General features: G+C 40.8%; 1 protein-coding gene across 3 annotated transcripts in view; it reads right to left on the reverse strand.

Moving 5' to 3' along the window:
* ripor3 (RIPOR family member 3) overlaps window positions 1–23,710 on the reverse strand; it is a 47,808-nt gene that overhangs the window by 16,679 nt on the left and 7,419 nt on the right. For 2 of the 3 annotated variants that reach the window (XM_083532330.1, XM_083532331.1), the window contains exons 3-10: window positions 21,541–21,681; window positions 21,300–21,378; window positions 20,615–20,638; window positions 20,447–20,500; window positions 16,422–16,571; window positions 16,077–16,140; window positions 15,885–15,928; window positions 10,000–10,125 (exon numbers count right to left, since the gene is read on the reverse strand). In XM_083532330.1, coding sequence (XP_083388456.1) covers window positions 10,000–10,125; window positions 15,885–15,928; window positions 16,077–16,140; window positions 16,422–16,571; window positions 20,447–20,500; window positions 20,615–20,638; window positions 21,300–21,378; window positions 21,541–21,681 — 682 coding nt within the window. The remainder of the gene's footprint in view (window positions 1–9,999; window positions 10,126–15,884; window positions 15,929–16,076; window positions 16,141–16,421; window positions 16,572–20,446; window positions 20,501–20,614; window positions 20,639–21,299; window positions 21,379–21,540; window positions 21,682–23,710) is intronic. The other variant, XM_083532332.1, reaches the window with a different exon arrangement.

Consider the following 23,710-nt stretch of genomic DNA (forward strand, 5'->3'; position numbering starts at 1 on the left):
GTTGGTCAGCACATGCTTTGAGACAGGAGGGGGAGACACCGTCTGGGCCGGGGGCTTTCCTTGTCTTCTGTCTCTGAAAGAGCCGATACACATCCTCTTCACAAATCGTGAGCGCAACTTGAGTGCTGGGAGGAGTTGTAAGAGGGGTTCCCAGAGGTGTGATGGTGGCAGACATTGGGCTGGGTTGGATGAGAGGTGTGAAGATATTGTTCTCAAACCTGCAGTAGAAGGTGTTGAGGTCGTCAGCCAGGTCTTTGTTTGCTTCAGTGGGGAGGGGTGGTCTCCTGTAGTTTGTGATATCTTGCAGGCCTTTCCACACTGATGCAGGGTCGTTAGCTGAAAACCTGCTTTTTAGCTTTTCAGAGTAGCATCTTTTGGCTATTCTGATCTCTTTTGTCAGTTGATTCCTGGCCTGCTTGTACAGTGCTTTGTCCTCCCCTCTGTAGGCATCTTCCTTGGCATGTCGAAGTTTTTTCAGTTTGGCTGTGAACCATGGCTTGTTGTTACTAAACTTGCAGAAGGTTTTGGTTGGCACACACATGTCTTCACAAAAACTGATGTAGGATGTCACAGTGTCAGTCAGCTCATCCAGGCTGTCAGTCCCAGCCTCAAAGACACTCCAATCAGTGCAGTCAAGGCAGTCTTGTAGTTCCTGCTTTGCCTCACTGGTCCATCTCTTCACTTTTTTGACTACGGGCTTAACAGATTTTAGTTTTTGCCTGTATGTTGGAATAAGATGAACCAAGCAGTGATCAGAGTTCCCTAAAGCTGCCCGGGGTACAGAGCGATATGCGTCCTTAAGAACGGTGTAGCAATGATCCAGTGTGTTTTTCTCTCTTGTCGGACAGTTAATATGTTGCCTGTATTTTGGAAGTTCAAGTGTTAGTTTTGCTCTGTTAAAGTCTCCAAGGATAATAAAAAGAGAATCCGGATGTTTTTGCTCCAAGCCGGATATTTGGTTTGCCAGGTTTTGCAGTGCATCACTCACGTTGGCCTGCGGAGGGATGTAAACTCCGGTCAGAATGAATGAGAAAAATACCGGCGGTGAGTAAAACGGTTTACAGTTTATTACCAGTGATTCCAAGTTTGGGCTGCAGTATTTATCCAGCACTGTGACATCTGTACACCAACGTTCGTTAATGTAAAAGCAGATTCCGCCACCTTTCGTTTTGCCCGAAAGCTCCGTTACGCGATCCGCTCGTTTTGCCCGAAAGCTCCGTTACGCGATCCACTAAGTTTATCATGTGGACTTCTTAGTGCATAAAATCAAGTGGGTCAGCATCATTCGTCACTAGGTTCCGTATGTAGCCCCCGTTGACAGAGGGAACGAGACGCTGCATCGCAACGCTTTGGGAACGCCTTGTGTTGTCCACGCTCTGAACCATGTGTGAAATCTGGGCAATAGGCAAGTCGTGATGTCATTCGGGGGCGACGTCGCAACAACGAGGAGCCTCAAAAATGGCTGAGCGGTGGTAGCGACATTAGCTTCTGACAAATAGAAGGTAAGCGCCGCAGGGAGTGTGGCCCAGGGACGCAGTGTCTCGTTCCCTCGGGAGCTAGGGTTACATGCATAACCTAGAGACTTTCCCCATGATATTTAACCTCTCCCTGGAACAGTCTGTTGTCCCCTCATGCTTCAAACAGTCCACCATTGTTCCTGTCCCGAAGAAACCTCAGCCCACCTGCCTAAACAAATACCGCCCTGTAGTCCTGTCCTCAGTAGTGATGAAGTGCTTTGAAAGACTGGTCAGAGATTTCATCACTACATCAGTACCAGACACACAGTTTGCCTACCGCCAGAACCGCTCTACTGAGGACGCCATTGACACCATAATTCTCTCCACGCTCACCTCTAAGTTGGAGGTCCTTGGACTCAGCCTGCCGCTGTGTCAATGGATCTTCAACTTCCTGACAGACAGACCACAAGCCGTACGTTGGGCAAACACACCTCATCCACCCTCATCCTCAGCACTGGAGCTCCCTATTGTGTTTTGAGCCCCCTGCTGTACTCACTGTACACATATGACTGTGTGGCCACTTCCAACTCCACCACCATCATCAAGTTTGCTGACAACACTGTTGTGGTGTGCCTGATCTCCAACAACGAAAAAACGGCCTACCTACAGGAGATTAAATGGTGATGAGATGGTGCCAGGAGAACAATCTTCTCCTTAACGTCAGCAAGAATAAGGAGTTGATAGTGGACTTCAGCACGCAGCATGAGCGGTTATACCAACCGCTAAACATCAACGGGACCCCAGTGGAGAGAGTGGACAGTTTCCGGCACCTAGGCGTTCACATCACACAGGACCTGTCTTGGTCCTGCCACATCAACACACTGCTGAAGAACACCCGGCAGCGCCTGTATCATCTGAGATGCTTAAGGGACTTTAAACTACCCTCTAGTAGTTGAGGGTGTGGCAGGCCGTCTCTTATCCCAGAGACCCCTCATGTCTGTGTTACCTTCTGGCTCTCCTTTTTAGTTATGCTGCCCTAGCGAGTTTTGCCGGAGTCCCCAACTGCACAGTGTTATAACTTTTATATAACAATAAGGATACTTAATAATCCATATCCTTCTCTTCTCTTCTCTTCCTTCCTCCCTCCCTCTCTCTCTCTCCCTCTCCCTCTCCCTCTCTCTCTCTCTCTCTCTCTCTCTCTCTCTCTCTCTCTCTCTCTCTCTCTCTTATTAGCACTCAGTTCAAAAGCCAGGATCTCGGATGGGGGTGCATTAGTGCCAATCTGGGAAGGCATCATCAATGCTAAAATATGAAGAGTCGAAGAAGAGCAGAAGAGTGCCTGGGTGAAGCCCAGACCTTTCGCCAGTTGAAAACATTTGCAGCATTATGAAATAAAAATATTACATAAAAACCAACTTTTGAGCAGCTAAAATTCTTCAAACACTAGGCATGACTCTTGGCATGATTGTTGGTCACAGGTTGGCTGGTTTGAGCATTTTATCCTGCATATGGAAATTCCTTGTTGATGTCAACTTTAATATTGTTGCATCCCAGATCACATGTAGCCAAAACACAAAGGAATGTATAATAATATTTGTGGCAGTAGCTATTCTAAAACTGTGATGTGTTTGCTGCAATGTGACTGGCTGATGGCCTCGTTGTCATTGAGGTAATAATACAACATTTTTGATCTGATGCAGACAGAGGTGGAAAAAATACACACATCCTTCACTTAAATAGAAGTACAGATACTCATGTTTTAAAATACTCTGACATGTACTTAAGTAAAAAGAAGCCATTACTACTACCTGTTTTAGTGTCACGTTGGTAACTGGACCTCACGTCATAATAATATTAGGGCTGTCAATTGATTAAAATATTTAATTACGATTAATTGCATCTAGTGGTTTGGATGCGGTGCTCTCACAGCTGCGACCCGGGTTCGATCCCCGGTCAGGGAACCAACCCCAGCCATTAGGGTTTACAAGCCAGTGCACTCTTAGTGCCGGTCCCAAGCCCAGATAAATAAATAGGAAGGGCACCCAGTGTCAAGATATATGTGCCAAATCGAACATGCGGATCATGAATACGAATGATCCGCTGTGGCGACCACTAATGGGAGAAGCCGAAAGAAAGTTTATTCACGATTAATTGCATGATTGTCACAAGTTAACTCACAATTAATCGCAACATAATCACACATTTTTATCAGTTCTAAATGTACCTTAAAGTTTATTTAATACTCTAATCAACATGGGCATAGCCGATATAGATGCTTCATGCAAATGTATGTTTATTATTAGTGAATTGTTTTATTTAACAGTAGATATTTCCATTAAAAAAACTCATTTCAAAACTCATTTCAAATTCTATTTATATATTTATTATGACTGTGAGGCAACTATTTAATGAGATTTAGATTGTTTTATTTATGTGTCTGTGAAGAGAGGAGACAGAGATGGCAGAGAGCGCCCCTGTCTGTTTTCTTTATTTTAAGCACAGCGTTTTGTTGTTTGTACGAGTGTATACAAATAAAAGCAGATTCGGATGATGTATTGCTCTGAGCTAAATGATAAAAAAAGACAAGATTTTGATGCTGATTTGGGACTTGACGCACCAGTTAAACAAATGTTTACTGATTATAAAATGATTTTCTGTGGAGTTTATTATTATAATTTTTTTTATATTTGAGTAAAGAAAGGATGTCATGAACAAACATGGGTTGCGTTAAGGATTTTAGTTTAGTCTCTTTTATATTTATACTTTTCAATAAAAATGGTAAAACAGAATTGCACGCTGCTTTAATCGCACGTAAATAAAATGAATGCTTCTAAGAATAATTTTGACAGCCCTATTTAATATCTTAATACAAAAAAACGAATTTCAAATTTTGTTACTTAATGAATGTATCCAGGCTGAACATCCACCATATATAACACAAGCAGAGAAAAAATAATGATGATCAGGTGATCAGGAATGTCTCTGTTCTTAGTCATGTTGCGAGCAGTGAGAATTTTACCAAATAGATTAATACTAAAGTAACAAGCCTGTTTTGAAAATGTAAGAAGTAAAAAGTACAGATATTTTTGTAAAAATGTAATGAGTGAAAGTTAAATGTTGTACGAAAAATAAATAGTGAAGTACTGATACCAGAAACATCTACTTACGTACAGTTACTTCCCACCTCTGGATGCAGAACATATTTAAGTTTAATAGAAATTCAGAAACAGTTATTTAAATCACAATATTCAATTCTGTATTTTCTTATGTTACTGTTGTATTACAACACACATACAACAGAACACATTGTGTGAAAAAAAGAATCGTTGCAAAGATTTAAATTCGATTTTTTAAACAGATTCAAATTTCATTAAGATTGGCCAAACTATATGCTAGAGTATATTGGTATATTTACATGCAGCCTAATAATCTGTCATTTAGAAGAATTATACCTAACTTTTACATCCAATTACTTTCCAATCACAATATGCAATTATGTAATTATTGTGTAGGAGACAAAAGTTGATATGGTTGACCCTTAGTCAGATATTTTCTCCAGACATCAAGCTTAGATACAGATAAACAAAAGCTTAATTGTAAATGCAAGAGAAGAATCATTGAGCTTCATAAATACAGCATTAAGGTGAGAGAAAGAAAGGAGCTTTATGCTTGCCATGTGTATTTACCAGCACAGAGAAATTTTTTCTTCCCATATCCCAACGATATAAGGAAGCTGGGGTCGGAGTGCAGGGTCAGCCATGATATAGCACCCCCAAAACAAGGGCCTTGCTCAAGGGCCCCAGGGGTGGCAGCTTGGCAATAACAATGCATGCACCCCCAACCTTCTAATCATTAACCAGGAGCCTTAACCTTTACTAAAGGTAATTGTGCATTTTGTCATGTTTCTAAACTAACCATTCTTCTGAATTTCAGGCAAATATAAACTATTAAACAAAAGAGTATTGTGAGGTTTGCATATTTTGTATTACATTTTCAGTGATTAGCACTGCATCTCTAGCAGGCAGACACAGACTGTTTTTAAACACAATGTTTTCACTCTCCCTTTTACCAAGTGAAATAACTGATAGTCAGTGGGTTCAGCCGGTGAATGGTTTCAGTTAATCTGGTGAATCCTCCTGCTGCTATGGACCTTGTTGGGTCATTAGAACAATCTGCATAAAGAATTATTGTATGGGTGCAAGCCACAATGCATCTTAGATGCCATTAGGGAAAATAGGAGGAGGGACCATCTAACAATAAAAACAAAATTCTAAACATACCTGACCCAAGAACAAAACTTTACCCTTTGGGACAATTAACACAGAAGAATTTGCTACAGGCATAAAAATGTCAACCTTGGCTGTATGACAAAGGTTCTTGGCTATGAGACTTTGCACTGGGAGAAAAAGTATTCATTTTGCAATTCACAGTGTGAGTCAGAAAAGTCAAACTTTGAGGTTAGAGGAACAAATAGGTGCAGAAGGCCACCGGTTTTCCAAATTCATGATTTAAGGTGGGAGAGGTGGTCCCTATTGATTTGGCAATGGTCACTGATGAGAGGGAGAGTTTGACCCTGGGGGTAAACCTAAAAACAGTGACATTGTGAAGACCACCTCTCACATTCTCAACTCACAGAGAGTGTAAAGTTACAAGCAGAATTTTCCAGCCTCTACCCAATCACACTAATCTCATTGAACATCACATTGAGATGGCCCCTGGGGTGGTGGTACACACCCCTATCATTTGCTTAAAAACAATAAACAAACTTGTGGGGCATTTTGGAGACAAGGTGAGGGAGGCACGATTGAGATGGTGTGAACATGTGCAGAGGAGGGATGGTGTATATCAGTAGGAGAATGCTGAGGATGGAGCCACAAGAAGAGGTTTATGGATGTGATGAGGGAGGACATGCAGGTGGTTGGGTTGAAAGAGGCAGATGTAGAGGACTGGGTAGTATGGAGATGGATGATCTACTGTGGCGACCCCTAATAGGAGAAGCCGAAAGAAGAAGAAGAATGGTCATGCTTAACATAGAGATAATCAATGACTTGCACAGTGAATGTCCAGGCCAGTGGACTTTTTTTTTTAAAAGGCTGACAGTTTCATCTGGTTCTGTGTGCACATTTGAAAAGTCAGTGTGGGTCTAAATTTGATGTATGTTTGATGCCTTGTAGTGAATGCTTTGACACTGGATTCTTGGCAGATCGCTTTGTCTTTGAAAACAGCCCATTTTCATTCTGCCAGGGTTACAACAACTCGTTATACAGATAGACAGATAGAAGGCTGGGGACTGTGTATCCCAGATGGTGGAGTGGGGGGAGCGCCTCATGCTGTTTATCACCCACAAGTTCTTGGTATAAGTACAGTAAGATATGTAAAGAAAGCCTGGCCATCAATTGGGTGGTCAACTGCAAAGGGTGTGGTCGATTGCCAGTTTGTGAATAAAGTGGATAAGGCTAAACAAGTCCAAAATGGAAAACAATTATATTTAAAATCAAGCAGGTTATTGGTACAATTTATTTTCCTAATAATATGCTTGGTTTTGGGCACTGGGAAAAGCTTGTTTATTCAATAATTCAATTCAATAAATCAATAACCCAGTGACAGATGAAGTGAGCCATTAATTATATTATTACAGTGAGGTGGGATATACTTGGTAACAAGTGTACAGTCAGTACACTTAATTAAATTTGGATGGGATAAAAGCAGAAAAAATGGGCAAGGAAGAGCCCCTGAGCTATTTTGACAGTGGCAAATTATGATGGTTTAAAGATTACACCAAATCAGAACCAACTAGCCCTAAATTGATGAATTAATGGAACACATTACCACATTAAAAAGGTTCTGTGGTGTTTTACATTATATTACCAGACCTGATCCGCTCCTCGATTTAACATTGGAGTACCTCCCCCTCATTTATCCTGCACTTAAGGTATGTGTAGAGCAGGGGTCACCAACCTTTTTGAAACTGAGAGCTACTTCTTTGGTACCGATTAGTGTGAAGGGCTACCAGTTTGATACACACTTCTGAAATAACAAATTTGTTCAATTTACCTTTAATTATGTTATTATTAATAATTAATAATATTCATTTATATCTAGTCATTTATATTTTAATATTGTCATTTTTAAATTCACACCAATGCAAGTGTGATTTTGTCAGGGAACCACCAGCCATGCCTCCTTCCAAGGCTCTAACTCTCACTCAGCCTCTCCATGCTCTAATCACCTACACCTGTTCCCTATTACCTTTCCCCTTTATAAGGTTGATAAGGTATAAACCTCACTCACGGTCGGATCTACTCGTTGCTGATGCGAGATCTACCGGACTTCCTACCACTAGTATTCCCCGTACTTCCATGTTCCTGGCTCCGCTTTCGAGGAAGTGACCAAGATAGGTTTGCCTTTAATGGTTCACATTGGCGGTCATCCCTGGATTACCCGCATTGCGGATTCTACCCGCATTACGGTTTATACCCGCTCTCCAGTTCGTACTTCTCCTTAAGCCTCTGCCTTGTATATGTTCAGACAATAAAGACAAGGTGTTTAACCATACTTCGGTTTCCAACTCTTGGTCTATCCATGACAAATAAAAAAAAAAGAATAGCAACAAAAAAAAATCAGATGCAACTCACTGGTAAGTGGTGCTATGGTGAGCTATTTTGAGGAAAAGCCAGCGGGCGACTAATGTGGTCCTTGAGGGCGACCTGGGGTGACCCCTGGTGTAGAGGATGTGAAACGGGTCTTTAGGAGATGACTAGAAAAGCTTCAGGCCCAGATGGTGTTTCTTCTGCCTGTCTAAAAGTCCGTGCTGACCAACTGGCCCCCATCTTCACTCAAATCTTCAACAGATCATTGGAGCTGTGTGTAGTTCGCTGTTGCTTCAAACGCTACACTATCATTTCCCAAAAAAACCCAAATCACTGGACTTAATTATTACAGACCTCTAGCTCTCACATTTATGGTCATGAAGTCATTTGAAAGACTGGTCCTGGCCTAGCTGAAGGACATCACTGGACCCTTGCTGGATCCTCTTTAGTTTGCCTACATAGCAAACAGGTCAGTGGATGATGCAGTCAATGTTGGACTCCATTATATTTTGCAACATCTTGATAGATCTGGGACCTATGCAAGGATCTTTTTTGTAGACTTTAGTTTGGCCTTTAATACCATCATTCCTCACCTCCTCTCAGCCAAACTGACCCAGAACTCAGTGGACCACCAGCTTCCTCACAGACAGGCACCAGATAGGGAGGCTGGGCAAACTCACATCTAGGACTCTCACTATCAGCACTGATGCTCCCCAGGGTTGCGTTCTCTCCCCAATGCTCTTCTCCCTGTGCACAAATGACTGCACCTCTAAAAACCCCTCTGTCAAGCTCCTAAAAATTGCAGACACTACAGTCATCACCATCTTCCAAGACCGAGACAAGTCTGCTTACAGACAGATAATTGTGGACTTCAGGGGAAATCCCCAGAACTACCCCCCCCCCCCCCCCCTGCAACAACTGCACTGCACTGCACTGCAACAACAGTGGAGTCATTCACGTTTCTAGGTACCACCATCTCTCACGACCCAAGTGACTCCATTGCTAAAAAGGCCCAGCAGAGGTTTTACTTCTTCACCAACTGAGGAAATTCAACCTGCCAAAGGAGCTGCTGAAACAGTTCTACTCGGCCATCATTGAGTCTATCCTGTGTTCATCCATAACTGTCTGTTTTGGTTCAGCTACCAAATCAGACAACAAGAGACTACAGCGGACGGTTAGGACTGCTGAGAGGCTTATTCATGCCCCCTGCCCAATCTCCACAATCTTCACAATTTCAGAGTGAGGAAAAGGGCAAAGAAAATAACTTTGTACCCCACACACCCAGCCCACTCTCTCTTCAGACTGTTGCCTTCTGGTCGGCGCTACAGAACACCAAAACAGCCAGGCACAAAAACATTTTTCCCACCTGCTATACTCAGCATTAAAAATGAAAATATTTATAAATATACATTGTCCACTATAACTGACACATGTATACATCTGAATCCGAATGGTACATTTGTAAACTGCACACTTGTAAATAACATCTGTATATTCTTTTAAACAATATTTTTTACTTCTGTATATAGTGCATTATTTAATAGGTTTATTTTTTTTATATTTGTTATATTCTATCAATACTGTGTTATTCCTATGTATGTCTGCACTATCATATGTCTGAACTTTCTCCTGCACTGGAAGCTCCTGTTACCAAGTCAAATTCCTTGTGTGTGTAAACAAAATTGGTAATAAGGCTATTTTTTTTATTCTGATACTGATTCTAATAAACCTGAATTTGTGTAACCTCTTTCTTTTCATTTCAAAATTTATTATTTTTAAAGTGTTTTATAATTTGTAAAAAAATTTTTTAATGTCTTTTACATTATATTTCCAGTCATGTAATACCTTTTGCAGCCATCATAAATTCACGACCAGGAACGGTTTGTCATTATGGCCTCTGAAGGGGTAATTGTTTGAACAGGTGTGTGTGTGGGTGGGTGTGCAAAACTCACCTTGATCTCAAAGCTCTCATGGATATGAGGGAGGAAAACTATTTCCTCTTCATCCCACAGCTGGTTGTCATCAGACTGAATCCGCCCTCTGATTCTCCATCGCTGTCGTCCTAATCGTATTAACACCTATGTAAGAGTGGTTTGGTTTGTTATTTTATGTATCAACTATTGTTTTGTTTATGCACATCAATTAACTACTAAATTTATTTTTCTTTTGCACCAAAATAAGGTTTACAACTAGTTTTTACCTCAAACAAATACATATGGCAAAGTTATTAACATCCATATTAAATATTAAAAAGAATCTTTTATCACTCATTTTTAAAGTACATAATTTTTCATCAGATTTTAGTTTCAACAAACTCACTGTTCATAAATATGAGTTTGTAAAATACCCTTGCACTGTAAAAAAAAAACAACGGAGACATTTTGAATGGCTGTATAACTTGTACAAGTTTGTTAATGGATATAAAAATACACAAGCAGAAGAAATACCATTACATTGGGATTGCAAAACAGACAGAAAACATGTGTAAAAATTTATTTTCGGGCAACATTATACAGTGTACACAATGCAACCACACAAAAAGAAACTAATACTGTAATACTGTGAAGTCTGAGGACTGGATTGTCACGATAGATCTAAGGGACACATATTTCCACATCCTTCCTGCTCACAGGAGGTTTCTGAGATTTGCTTTCGGGGGCGAGGCTTACCAATATCGGGTCCTTCTCTTTGGCCTAGCACTCTCACCCCGCACCTTTACAATTGCAGCCTACTCCATACTATCAAGGTTTCGAGGCGAGCCCTTTGACCCTTGGATATATGGAGGGAACGTGCGTTCCTGTCTCAAGGCCCTGTCTTGGAAGCGCCTTGTTGATGTGTAACGCTGACAAAAGACACGTTCATGGCATATAATGTGTGATAATGTGTGCTTATGGCACTCTGACAAGTCCTCTGGAGCTGGTTGAATTGGAGAGCGGACGACCTTTTGGGACAGGGGCCAAGGCCCGGGGAATGAAGGCTCCACCCCGAGGTGGTGGAGCAGGTATGGCAGAGATTTTACAGAGCCCAGGTAGATCTGTTTGTGTCCCGAGAGACCTCGCACTGTCCCCTCTGGTTCTCTCTCTCTCACCCAGCCCCACTGGGGCTGGAAACCATGGTGCAGACATGTCTGTACGCCTTTTCTCCTATAAAACTCACCTTGATCTCAAAGCTCAAAAGATCTCCCACGCTACTCCCGGGAGTTCTGGAGAGAATCCGCCAGGAGGGAGTACGTCTCCTCCAGGTGGCACCCCATTGGCCGGGCAGACCATGGTTCCTCCTCGAGGGACCTCCTTGGGAAATTCCTCCCAGGAGGGATCTCCTCTCATAAGCCGGGGGAACCCTGGTTCACCCCCGCCCAGAGTTGTGGAGGCTATGGCTGTGGCCCCTGACGGGGCACATTTTCTAGCAGTCTCTCTACTGAAGTAGTTGAGACCATCCTCCATTCCAGACCTACCTCCACGAGGAGGTCATATGCTGCTAGATGGCAGCTGTTCTCCACCCAGTTGGACCCAGTCAACTGTCCGGTTGGGTCAGTTCTGGAGTTCTTACACGAACAGTTTGAAAAAAGGTTGGCCCCATCCACCTTGAAGGTTTACGTGTCTGCTATCGCGGCTTATTGTACCCCACCAGCGGGGCAGTTGCTAGGGAAACACCCTCTCATGACACGTTTTCTGCAGGCACCTGGGGGCTGAGGTCCGAGTTACAATCCAGAGTGACTGTGTGGGATTTGGCCGTCATGCTGGCGGCTCTGTCTGTGGCCCTGTCTCTCCTGGAGTTTACCCCTGGCATGGCCAGTGCGTTCCTCTACCCTAGGACTGGGTATGTAACTAAGATCCCTACGACTCCCTCACGACCTTTCGTGTTGCAGGCATTCTGCCCTCCTCCCTTCTTAGTTTCAGACCAGGAGAAGCAGAATCGACTGTGTCCAGTGTGAGCACTGGATACGTACCTCCACAGCACAAGCCGGAGGTCGGAGCAGCTGTTTGTCTGCTATGGCCCTCATAGGAAAGGTTTACCTGCCAATAAGCAGACTCTCAGTAGAACAATGCGGGGGTGTTCCCAAAGCGTTTTGATGCAGTGTTACGTTCCCTCAGGGAACTAGGTTTACATCCTCAACCGAGAGACGATCTTCAGCACTAATGGCTACAGAGGCACTCTAGCACATAGTATACAAGTCTGTATGCTAAAAATAATCCTTACTCACTCTTCTCAAATTGTACAAAATGTTAAGGATTTAATCATACCAGTGTTAAACATTTGCAGATGGATCCATTAGTTAAATGGTTTAATTCAACATCCTAAATTTGCCCATGATAATGCTTGAAATTGGCATTAATTGTTTAAACCTCTACTGCTTGCCATTCAAAAGATGTCCGTGGGTTGAGTGGGTCACCACTCGGTTACAGGAATTTGTACCTCAAAATAAAACTCATTTTACCATCCCCTTTGAGCTCTAGATTACTTCCAATGTGAAACAGGCCCTTTGAGGTCACACAGCAAGCTGGAGAAGTCAACTGTCCCTGACAGATGGTTCACAATTAGGATTGGCTGGAATTAAAGGAACATTTAAAATATGCAGCCAATTTACCCTAGTATTGTGTAGAGACCTCCTCTCAGCTTTGCAGAGCACACAGTTTGCCAGGATACAAGGTGATTTTTCCAACATGTTTTCCCCAATATGTGGTCACACAGACTTTACAGAGTACCACATTGGAATTCCTCTAGGTAAATGGCAACTGTTTACCTGAACTCAAGGCTATGTCAACATTAAAGTAATCAAGAAGTCCCAAAGTGATTGGAGCAGCCTGCTGGTCCTGGCTAGTCTTGGCCAACAGGCTGAACCATTTTTATTTGTAGTATAGGAAAAAGTCAACTCAGTTTTCACATTTGATTTATTCCCAAAGTATTGCATTGGTGAACTGCTAAATTAGGTACGGTCACTTTTTTTATTTAAAGCTGCAGTTATTTTTGGAATGCCTATAGCCAAATAATTGATCTCATAAAGGCCAGAACTGCTTGAGAAGGCTTTCTTTCAAGTATAAAATGGTTTTGTGTGGGCGGACCCTGGTTCACTTGACTTTTCTCTCCTCCTTATCTGCACAATTAAGCTTTTTTAAAGCTTTAATGTATCTGAGAGATGAGTGGGTTCATTTTGTCCCAAGTGGTGGAGGGGGAGAACTGCATGGTGCTGTACATCATTTACAAACTCTAAGCAAGAGTAAGTACATCATAAATGAGAAGTATTTAACGGGACATAATTTTTCATGTATTTATTTTTGGCCTGCTACAGTGGCTTCACCACATAAAAGATTGCAATGCATAGATCAGTTGTTGGTAAGATTACTAACCCTAACCCTGTGTTGGATAATCTCTTCCACCAGGGAAGAGTTAATTGCAAGCTGCCAGTCAAGTCGGGTGGAGGGGTATGTGGCAGTGAGGGCATGGTAGAAAGTCATACAATGACAATTGTACAATGTCCTAAATTAGGCGTTAAGAGAACTGCTTTGACAAGTGATGGCTGTGTATGTTAAAGTCAGCATGTGTCTGATAATTGTTGCTTTTTGCACACTAATAAGTACTTTGTTAAACATCTAGCATAATATCTTATAAGTATTTTTTGGGTTGTATGTCTTGGTGAACCCAAGAAACTTGTAGTAACATTTTGTTTTCTGGACCATAATGTAAGACCTTATGATAACCTTATGATGTAACACCATCAGGACTATGTGGTTTCCTTCATGTGCCTGAGCAGTGGGGAGCACTACCTATTCTTCAGAAGTCATGTTTATAATATATATATATATATATATATATATATATATATATATATATATATATATATATATATATATATATATATATATATATATATATATATATATACAGTGAGGAAAATAAGTATTTGAACACCCCGCTATTTTGCAAGTTCTCCCACTTAGAAATTATGGAGGGGTCTAAAATTGTCATCGTAGGTACATGTCCACTGTGAGAGACATAATCTAAAAAAAAAATCAAGAAATCACAATATATGATTTTTAAACTATTTATTTGTATGATACAGCTGCAAATAAGTATTTGAACACCTGTCTATCAGCTGGAATTCTGACCCTCAAAGACCTGTTAGTCTGCCTTTAAAATGTCCACCTCCACTACATTTATTATCCTAAATTAGATCCACCTGTTTGAGGTCGTTAGCTGCATAAAGACACCTGTCCACCCCATCCAATCAGTAAGAATCCAACTACTAACATGGCCAAGACCAAAGAGCTGTCCAAAGACACTAGAGACAAAATTGTACACCTCCACAAGGCTGGAAAGGGCTATGGGGAAATTGCCAAGCAGCTTGGTGAAAAAAGGTCCACTGTTGGAGCAATAATTTGAAAATGGAAGAAGCTAAACATGACTGTCAATCTCCCTCGGACTGGGGCTCCATGCAAGATCTCACCTCGTGGGGTCTCAATGATCCCAAGGAAGGTGAGAAATCAGCCCAGAACTACACAGGAGGAGCTGGTCAATGACCTGAAAAGAGCTGGGACCACCGTTTCCAAGGTTACTGTTGGTAAAACACTAAGACGTCATGGTTTGAAGTCATGCATGGCACGGAAGGTTCCCCTGCTTAAACCAGCACATGTCCAGGCACGTCTTAAGTTTGCCAATGACCATTTGGATGATCCAGAGGAGTCATGGGAGAAAGTCATGTGGTCAGATGAGACCAAAATAGAACTTTTGGGTCATAATTCCACTAAACGTGTTTGGAGGAAGAAGAATGATGAGTACCATCCCAAGAATCCCTACTGTGAAGCATGGGGATGGTAGCATCATGCTTTGGGGGTGTTTTTCTGCACATGGGACAGGGCAACTGCACTGTATTAGGGAGAGGATGACCGGGGCCATGTATAACCAGATTTTTGGGAACAACCTCCTTTCCTCAGTTAGAGCATTGAAGATGGGTCGAGGCTGGGTCTTCCAACATGACAATGACCCGAAGCACACAGCCAGGATAACCAAGGAGTGGCTCTGTAAGAAGCATATCAAGGTTCTGGCATGGCCTAGCCAGTCTCCAGACCTAAACCCAATAGAGAATCTTTGGAGGGAGATCAAACTCCGTGTTTTTCAGTGACAGGCCAGAAACCTGACTGATCTAGAGAAGATCTGTGTGGAGGAGTGGGCCAAAATCCCTCCTGCAGTGTGTGCAAACCTGGTGAAAAACTACAGGAAACGTTTGACCTCTGTAATTGCAAACAAAGGCTACTGTACCAAGTATTAACATTGACTTTCTCAGGTGTTCATATACTTATTTGCAGCTGTATCATACAAATAATTAGTTAAAAAATCATACATTGTGATTTCTGGATTTTTTTTTTTTTAGATTATGTCTCTCACAGTGGACATGCACCTACGATGACAATTTCAGACCCCTCCATGATTTCTAAGTGGGAGAACTTGCAAAATAGCAGGGTGTTCAAATACTTATTTTCCTTACTGTAAATATATATATTTATGTAGTTTCTGCTTTCCATACTAATTTGGTGAATAGTCAAAATCTAAAAATCCTTACCTTTGGTGCTTGAGTCCCTAAATATTAAAGAGCTCTTTTTTTAGAAACGTAAAAGTCAAATAAAATTATACTATGTCTATGTAAGCTCAAACTGTCACTTATTGCATGTAAAATTAATTATAGATTAACTTATTATTTTTATAATGGGTGTCAGTAATTCTGAAGAGCACTATAGATCCCTCCTGAAGACAATACCTCCTGTGGTGTGGATTTTACATAATTTGAGTATGAAACGTGGCAAGACTGATTGGAATAGGTTTATGCAAACATCATAATTACCTCATACTGATCACCAGGGCAGAGACGAGCAAAACCGATCAAACCTGCCAAAAAAAAGAAAAAGAGAAAGATTACAAAAAGTGAAAGAACAGACTAAGTAAATAAAACACACACACACACACACACACACACACACACACACACACACACACACACACACACAATATACATATATCAACCTAGTATTTATACCTTTCATTTTTATTTGCAACTCTCCTAGTAGAATCTCCAACTCCCCTTCCATTTCACACAGATCCTGTAACCACAAATTATTTTGATAAAACCACTTGAATAAAAAACAGAGTTAATTATTATTATATGATCTATTAGTCCAACTATCGGGTATGTCTTCAAAGTGTACAGTTTATTACTAGTTAAAGCATTTCTTATGTAATCCAAATTTTTTTGTTAAATAACAAAAATGTGTGTGTGTGTGTGTGTGTGTGTGAGTGAGAGAGAGAGAGAGAGAGAGAGAGAGAGAGAGAGAGAGAGAGAGAGAGAGAGAGAGAGAGAGAGAGAGTGAAAATGCATTTTTACCTCCAAACTGTGTCTGTGATTGCGATTTAGCTCCAGTAGACTCTCTCGTGATGCCCGTGAGGATGGAGAGAGTGAAAATGCTCGCTTCATATTAACAGCTCCTTGACATAATCGCCACTGGATACAATATGTCTCATACAACCCTTCTACCTGTATGAAAAATGAACACATACACAATGTTGGCCTGCAAATTTTTAGAACTAGTACTAGCCTTTCTAAAATGAAAGCCTGATTATGTTTTTATGACATGGTAAGAGTTTTTTTTTTTTAATAATGTTTATTTAAAGTGAAAAATAATGCGATTCAGAAAAGAAATCCAATCCGTGCAGGGACCAGGCCAATTTTCTGTAATAAAATCTTGTCAGTAATCATGTTTTGTGTTGATTGCTGCATAGTTGCCGCAATCAACACAAAAATATAAATAACTAAATAACTAAATAAATATATATATATATATATATATATATATATATATATATATATATATATATATATATATATATATATATATAAATATAACCCAGCCATTAGGGGGGCACAAGCCAGTGTACTCTTAGTGCCGGTCCCAAGCCCGGGTAAATGGGGAGGGTTGCGTTAGGAAGTGCATCCAGCGTAAAACATGTGCCAAATCAAATATGCGGATCACAAATGAGAATTTCATACTGGATCGGTCGAGGCCCGGGTTAACAACGACCGCCACAGGTATCGTTAGCCGACAGGGTACCGGTGGAAATTGGGCTACTGTTGGCCGAAGGAGGAGAAGGAGAGGAGGAAGGCGTCTACAAAGACGGCAGGAAAAGGAGCAGTGTAGAAGAGTAGAGGTTCGGGTTGGTACTTTAAATGTTGGTACTATGACGGGTAAAGGGAGAGAGATAGCTGATATGATGGAGAGGAGAAAGGTAGATGTGTTGTGTGTTCAGGAGACCAAGTGGAAAGGGAGTAAGGCCAGGAACATTGGAGGTGGGTTTAAACTGTTTTATCATAATGTGGATGGGAAGAGAAATGGTGTAGGGGTGATTCTGAAGGAAGCGTACAGTAAGAGTGTAGTGGAGGTGAAGAGAGTTTCTGATAGGGTGATGATCGTGAAGGTGGAAGTTGAAGGGATGATGATAAATGTCATCAGTGCCTATGCTCCACAAGTTGGCTGTGAGATGGAGGAGAAAGAAAGATTCTGGAGTAAATTAGATGACGTGGTAGATGGTGTACCTAGGAAAGAACGATTGGTGATTGGGGCAGACTTTAATGGGCATGTAGGTGAAGGGAACAGAGGTGATGAGGAGGTGATGGGTAGGTATGGTTTTAAGGAGAGGAATGTGGAAGGGCAGATGGTGGTAGATTTTGCTAAAAGGATGGAAATGGCAGTGGTGAACACGTATTTTAAGAAGAAGGAGGATCATAGGGTGACGTATAAGAGTGGAGGAAGGTGCACACAGGTGGATTATCTTCTGTGTAGGAGATGCAACCTGAAGGAGATTGGAGACTGTAAGGTGTTCGCGGGGGACAGTGTAGCTAGACAGCATCGGATGGTGGTCTGTAGGATGGTTTTGGAGGCGAAGAAGAAGAGGAGGAAAGTAAGGTTTGAAAGAAGAATAAGATGGTGGAAACTGAAGGAGGAAGAGTGTAGTGTGAGGTTCAGGGAAGAGGTCAGACAGGGGCTTGGTGGTGGTGAAGAGGTGCCGGATGATTGGGCAACTACTGCAGGAGTGATGAGGGAGGCAGCTAGAAAAGTACTTGGTGTGACATCTGGAAATAGAAAGCAAGACAAGGAGACGTGGTGGTGGAATGAGGAAGTGCAGGAGAGCATTAGGGGAAAGAGGTTGGCAAAACAGAAGTGGGATCGACAAAGTGATGAGAAAAGTAGGCAGGAATACAAGGAGATGCGGCAGCAGGTTAAAAGGGATGTGGCGAAAGCCAAGGAAAAGGCATATGAGGAACTGTATAAGATGTTGGACACTAAGGAAGGAGAAAAGGATTTATACCGATTGGCCAAGCAGAGGGACCGAGCTGGGAAGGATGTACTGCAAGTTAGAGAAATAAAGGATGGAGAGGGAAATGTGTTGACTAGTGAGGAGAGTGTGTTGAGAAGATGGAGGGAGTATTTTGAGCAGCTGATGAATGAGGAAAATCAGAGAGAGAGAAGGTTGGAGGATGTGGAGTTGGTGAAGCAGGATGTAGATAGGATTAGTAAGGAGGAAGTGAGAGCAGCGATTAAGAGGATGAAGAATGGAAAGTCGGTTGGACCAGATGACATACGTGGAGATGACATACGTGGAGAAGCGTGGAGATGTTTAGGAGAGATGGCAGTGGAGTTTTTAACCAGATTGTTTAACAGGATTCTGGAAGAGGAGAGGATGCCTGAGGAATGGAGAAGGAGTGTGCTGGTACCGATCTTTAAGAATAAGGGAGATGTGCAGACCTGCAGTAACTACAGGGGAATTAAGTTGATCAGTCACACCATGAAGTTATGGGAAAGAGTAGTGGAAGCCAGGCTGAGAGAAGAGGTGACCATCTGTGAGCAACAGTATGGTTTCATGCCAAGGAAGAGCACCACAGATGCCTTATTTGCTTTGAGGATGTTGATGGAGAAGTATAGAGAAGGACAGAAGGAGCTGCATTGTGTATTTGTGGATTTAGAGAAAGCGTACGACAGCGTGCCGAGAGAGGAGTTGTGGTATTGTATGAGGAAGTCAGGTGTGTCAGAGAAGTATGTGAGGGTGGTGCAGGACATGTATGAGGACAGTGTGACGGCAGTAAAGTGTGCAGTAGGTACGACAGACTGGTTCAGGGTGAAGGTTGGACTGCATCAAGGATCGGCCCTGAGCCCTTTCCCGTTTGCAGTGGTGATGGACAGGTTGACGGACGAGGTCAGACAGGAGTCTCCCTGGACTATGATGTTTGCAGATGATATTGTGATTTGTGGTGAGAGTAGAGAGCAGGTTGAGAAGAGCCTGGAGAGGTGGAGATATGCGCTGGAGAGAAGGGGAATGAAAGTCAGTAGGAGTAAGACAGAGTACATGTGTGTGAATGAGAGGGAGGGCAGTGGAGTGATGCGGTTGCAGGGAGAAGAGGTGGAGAAGGTGGAGGAGTTCAGGTACCTGGGGTCAACAGTGCAAAGTAATGGAGAGTGTGTTAGGGAAGAAAAGAAAAGAGTGCAGGCAGGGTGGAGTGGGTGGAGAAGAGTGACAGGAGTGATTTGTGATAGAAGAGTATCTGCAAGAATGAAAGGGAAAGTCTATAGGACTGTGGTGAGACCTGCGATGTTGTATGGATTAGAGACAGTGGCATTAAGTAAAAGACAGGAGGTGGAGCTGGAGGTAGCAGAGCTGAAGATGTTGAGGTTTTCGTTGGGAGTGACGAGGATGGACAAGATTAGAAATGAGTTTATTAGAGGGACAGCACATGTAGGATGTTTTGGTGACAAGGTGAGGGAGGCGAGATTGAGATGGTTTGGACATGTGCAGAGAAGGGACATGAATTATATTGGTAGAAAAATGCTGAAGATGGAGCCACCAGGTAGGAGGAAAAGAGGAAGGCCAAGGAGGAGGTTCATGGATGTGGTGTGGGAAGACATGCAGGTAGTTGGTGTAAAAGAGGCAGATATAGAGGACAGGGTGGTATGGAGACGGATGATCCGCTGTGGCGACCGCTAATGGGAGCAGCCGAAAGAAGAAGAAGAAGATATATATATATATATATATATATATATATATATATATATATATATATATATATATATATATATATATATATACATACATACATACAAAAATAAATAAGAAAATGTTTACTTTTAAAATAATTTCTTGCTTGGGTGCATTTCCCCTTCAGTGTATTTACAAAGCTATATAACATTATGTATTATGTGTTATGTATTATATGTATTACATCTGAGTAATTATCTTTAAATATTATCATTTCACATAAGTCATGTGTTTTGACAACCTCAATTGACAAAGTGTTTTGCAATAATTGCACTAAATGTTTCATAAACAGTTGGATAAAATAAGTTTTAGATCTGGTCTTACCTTACTAATTTGGAACTCTAGTCGTCGTATATATCTTTCCAAAGCTCTTATTTCCTGTTTTTAGGTAAAATTAGATAAATGAGATTTGAAAACATTCAAAGAAAATGTAAAAAAAAATGTATGTTACAGAACCAAATCTGCATGTAGCAGAACTAAAGAAAAACTTACCTTTTCTAAATCATAGAAAAAAGCCTAAAAGATAAATAGAAAATGCTTCAAAACATTTATATTTTGCATTATAAAAAAGAGAACTAGATTTGTCTGGACAATCTTGGTGACATGGCATAGCCTTATAACCTTCTACTTGTTGTACCTTCACAACAGTGTCTGCACATTTTTAACAGCTATAGCCCTATAACTATTTACTTGTACTTTTCAACAGTGTCTGCCCATTTTTTTTTTTGCTGCTATAGCCTTTATATTTATTTACTGTATACATATGTTAACATATAATAATTGCATGCTGTACATATACTACATATTTATCTGCACTTTGCACATTTGCTACTATTTGCACTACTTGTCATTGCTATGGACCTGTACTTACTTACTTACTAACTAACTAACTAACTAACTAACTAACTAACTAACTATCTATCTATCTATCTACATTTGCTACTATTTGCACTACTTGTCATTGCTATGGACCTGTACTTACTTACTTACTAACTTACTAACTTACTAACTAACTATCTATCTATCTATCTATCTATCTATCTATCTATCTATCTATCTATCTATCTATCTATCTATCTATCTATCTATCTATCTATCTATCTATCTATCTATCTATCTATCTATCTATCCTGAAATACTGTATACTAAATCACAAAGAAATGGAAAACAGTCTAACCAGTCTTGAATTCCTTATTGTGTCTCTCTGCTGGGATAAGAGAATTTCCAGCTCTGTCTTGTGGCCTTCAAGATACTCCCTGTAAGAAATAAAAGAATGTCTCTAGCTTTTTATTTAAGCTAATAAACCATAATAATTATTTCACTGCATTCTCTTATTGTTTCATTGGGTTCTTTATTACGTTTTTAAATAAAATTGCAATACTGTGGTTGTGTATAACAATCAAATAAATACCACTTACTTGAGCCCTTTCTGTAAAGCCTGAAAAACTTTGTCAACCTGCTCAGGCTGCTGTCTCCAAACTACCTGAGCAGAAGTGGGGATTCTTGGAGATTTTCCTGCCAGGCCTTTGGTGCGCAGAGAACTACGAGTAGAAGAGAACCTATGGAGTAGGTGGTAAAAGTGGTGGGATAGGACAAGATAGGACAGGATAGAACAGGACAGGACAGAAATAGAAGGAATGTAAGAAAACCTCACTAAGCAATACAATGGCTCCGAAACTTCGGGCAGGAAATTCTATAATTATGTAATATTTCTGAATGTGACTCTTATCAGCCAGTGGATGACAACAGCTCTTAAATGTAAACATTTCCACAGGCCACTGACATCAAATAATTCGGTTTGAAGTACAACCCCGGTATGCATCCTCTTTTCTCTGTTCACAACTTTCTAGCCATTTTAAACTCATACTCTTAAGACTCTTTCACCTTCTTATGCTCATAATCACCCTGTTTTTTACACCTGTGCTCAATCTCACACACACAAACGCAGAAAGACACTCTGTTTATAGAGACTCTCATTCACAAAATCTATGCAAAGTATATTCTCTCTGTTAAAAAGTGTAAATTAATGGTTACCAAGCTTTGGTTTTTTCAATTATTACATTGTTGCTAATCTGCTTTTAGCCTGTTTTTGACACTGTTTGTGAACCACCTGGTGTGTACTTGTTTTTATTTTTTTATTTTGTGTTTTTGATTTGGATTAATCAGCAATCTTCTTTAATGCAACACTGTCCTGCAATCTGTCCTTGATTGCTTTACATTGCAGAATAGTTTGCTAACAACATGGTTGAAGCAGAAGAGCAGAGGAGTCAAACCAGCAAGCAGCAATTTCTAATACTCTCAAGATGGTGCCGCTTCCTGGGTTTGCACGCTTACAAAGTGCTGAGCTGCCCCAGCCCCTAAATTCCACATTTTTATCATTGGGAGTGGCTAAAACACTCCAGTGGTAAAGGCTGCATTCAGCCATGGATATAAATAAATAAATAAATAAATAAATAAATAAATAAATAAATAACTGTAGCAATACTGTTTCTATTGTGGAGGTGCTGATCATTTCAACCAGAGCAATACACCAATTCGAAGTGCCAAGCTTCATATCCAAACAGTGAGTCCATCCCAGTTTCTGTATCACTAGAAGTTTACAGTTTACAGCATACACATTGCAGTTTACAGCATGCACATTACAATTCATTCAGTTCTATGTCCTGATTCAATTCATTTAACATTAGCACAACCAGGAGGGGAATGAGCAGAAGATGGTGGTTAGTACCACACTACAAATACCTTTTTATGCCACAATGGCTATCTAGCACCCCCTCTGTCTTCCAGTGCCTAATAAATTATGTGCTAAAAGACATGCTGGGAAAATATTTAATCAATGACATTCTGATCAACTCTTCCACTCTGTGGAAGACAGTGTGACTGTGGTCCAAGTTTTCATTGACATTTAACAAACCTCTAATTGTTACATTGTTGTTAACCTGTGTGTCCCCTGTTGTTTGTTTATAAATCACCTGATCTGTGCCTATTTTTTCTTTGTTTCTGGTTTCTTATGCAATTTTTATAAATGCTGCACTTTCCTGCAGTTTTATCTTTCTTCATCTGACACTAGGCACAAATTATCAGCCTAAATAAGTGGGACCTAAACAACAATAACAGCAGCATGGCTCAACAAAAAATCTACATAATCAGAAACATTTTAAATGCCTCTTTTTTACTTAGCAATCATCCAAAGCATGTTGACCTTATCCTTGTAGGGCAATACTGACTAAACTTGTGTGCACAATAGTCTAATTGATATTGATATTATATACAATATTATAATATTTTTATAAATGCAGTCAATACTGTTATAGTGAAAACAGCATGAATTCCAGCTCAAATTTACTTAAATAAAGTATCGTCTCAAGATATTCTAATCTAAAAGTACCCTTTCAGAAGTTATCTGATTGGAAATTAGTTTATTTTTGGCCTATTTATATAATTATTTGGAACGATGCAAGTTGTTTACTAAAATGCCCCCTGTCTCCTCCAACACATGGGCACTCAGTCATTTTAGTATAGATTAATAATAAATGACTTAATAACTATATAACTCCCAAAACCCAAACATAAAAACATACAGATACA

The sequence above is a fragment of the Silurus aristotelis genome, assembly GCF_946808225.1.
Source record: "Silurus aristotelis genome assembly, chromosome: 2".
NCBI classification, from domain to species: domain Eukaryota; kingdom Metazoa; phylum Chordata; class Actinopteri; order Siluriformes; family Siluridae; genus Silurus; species Silurus aristotelis.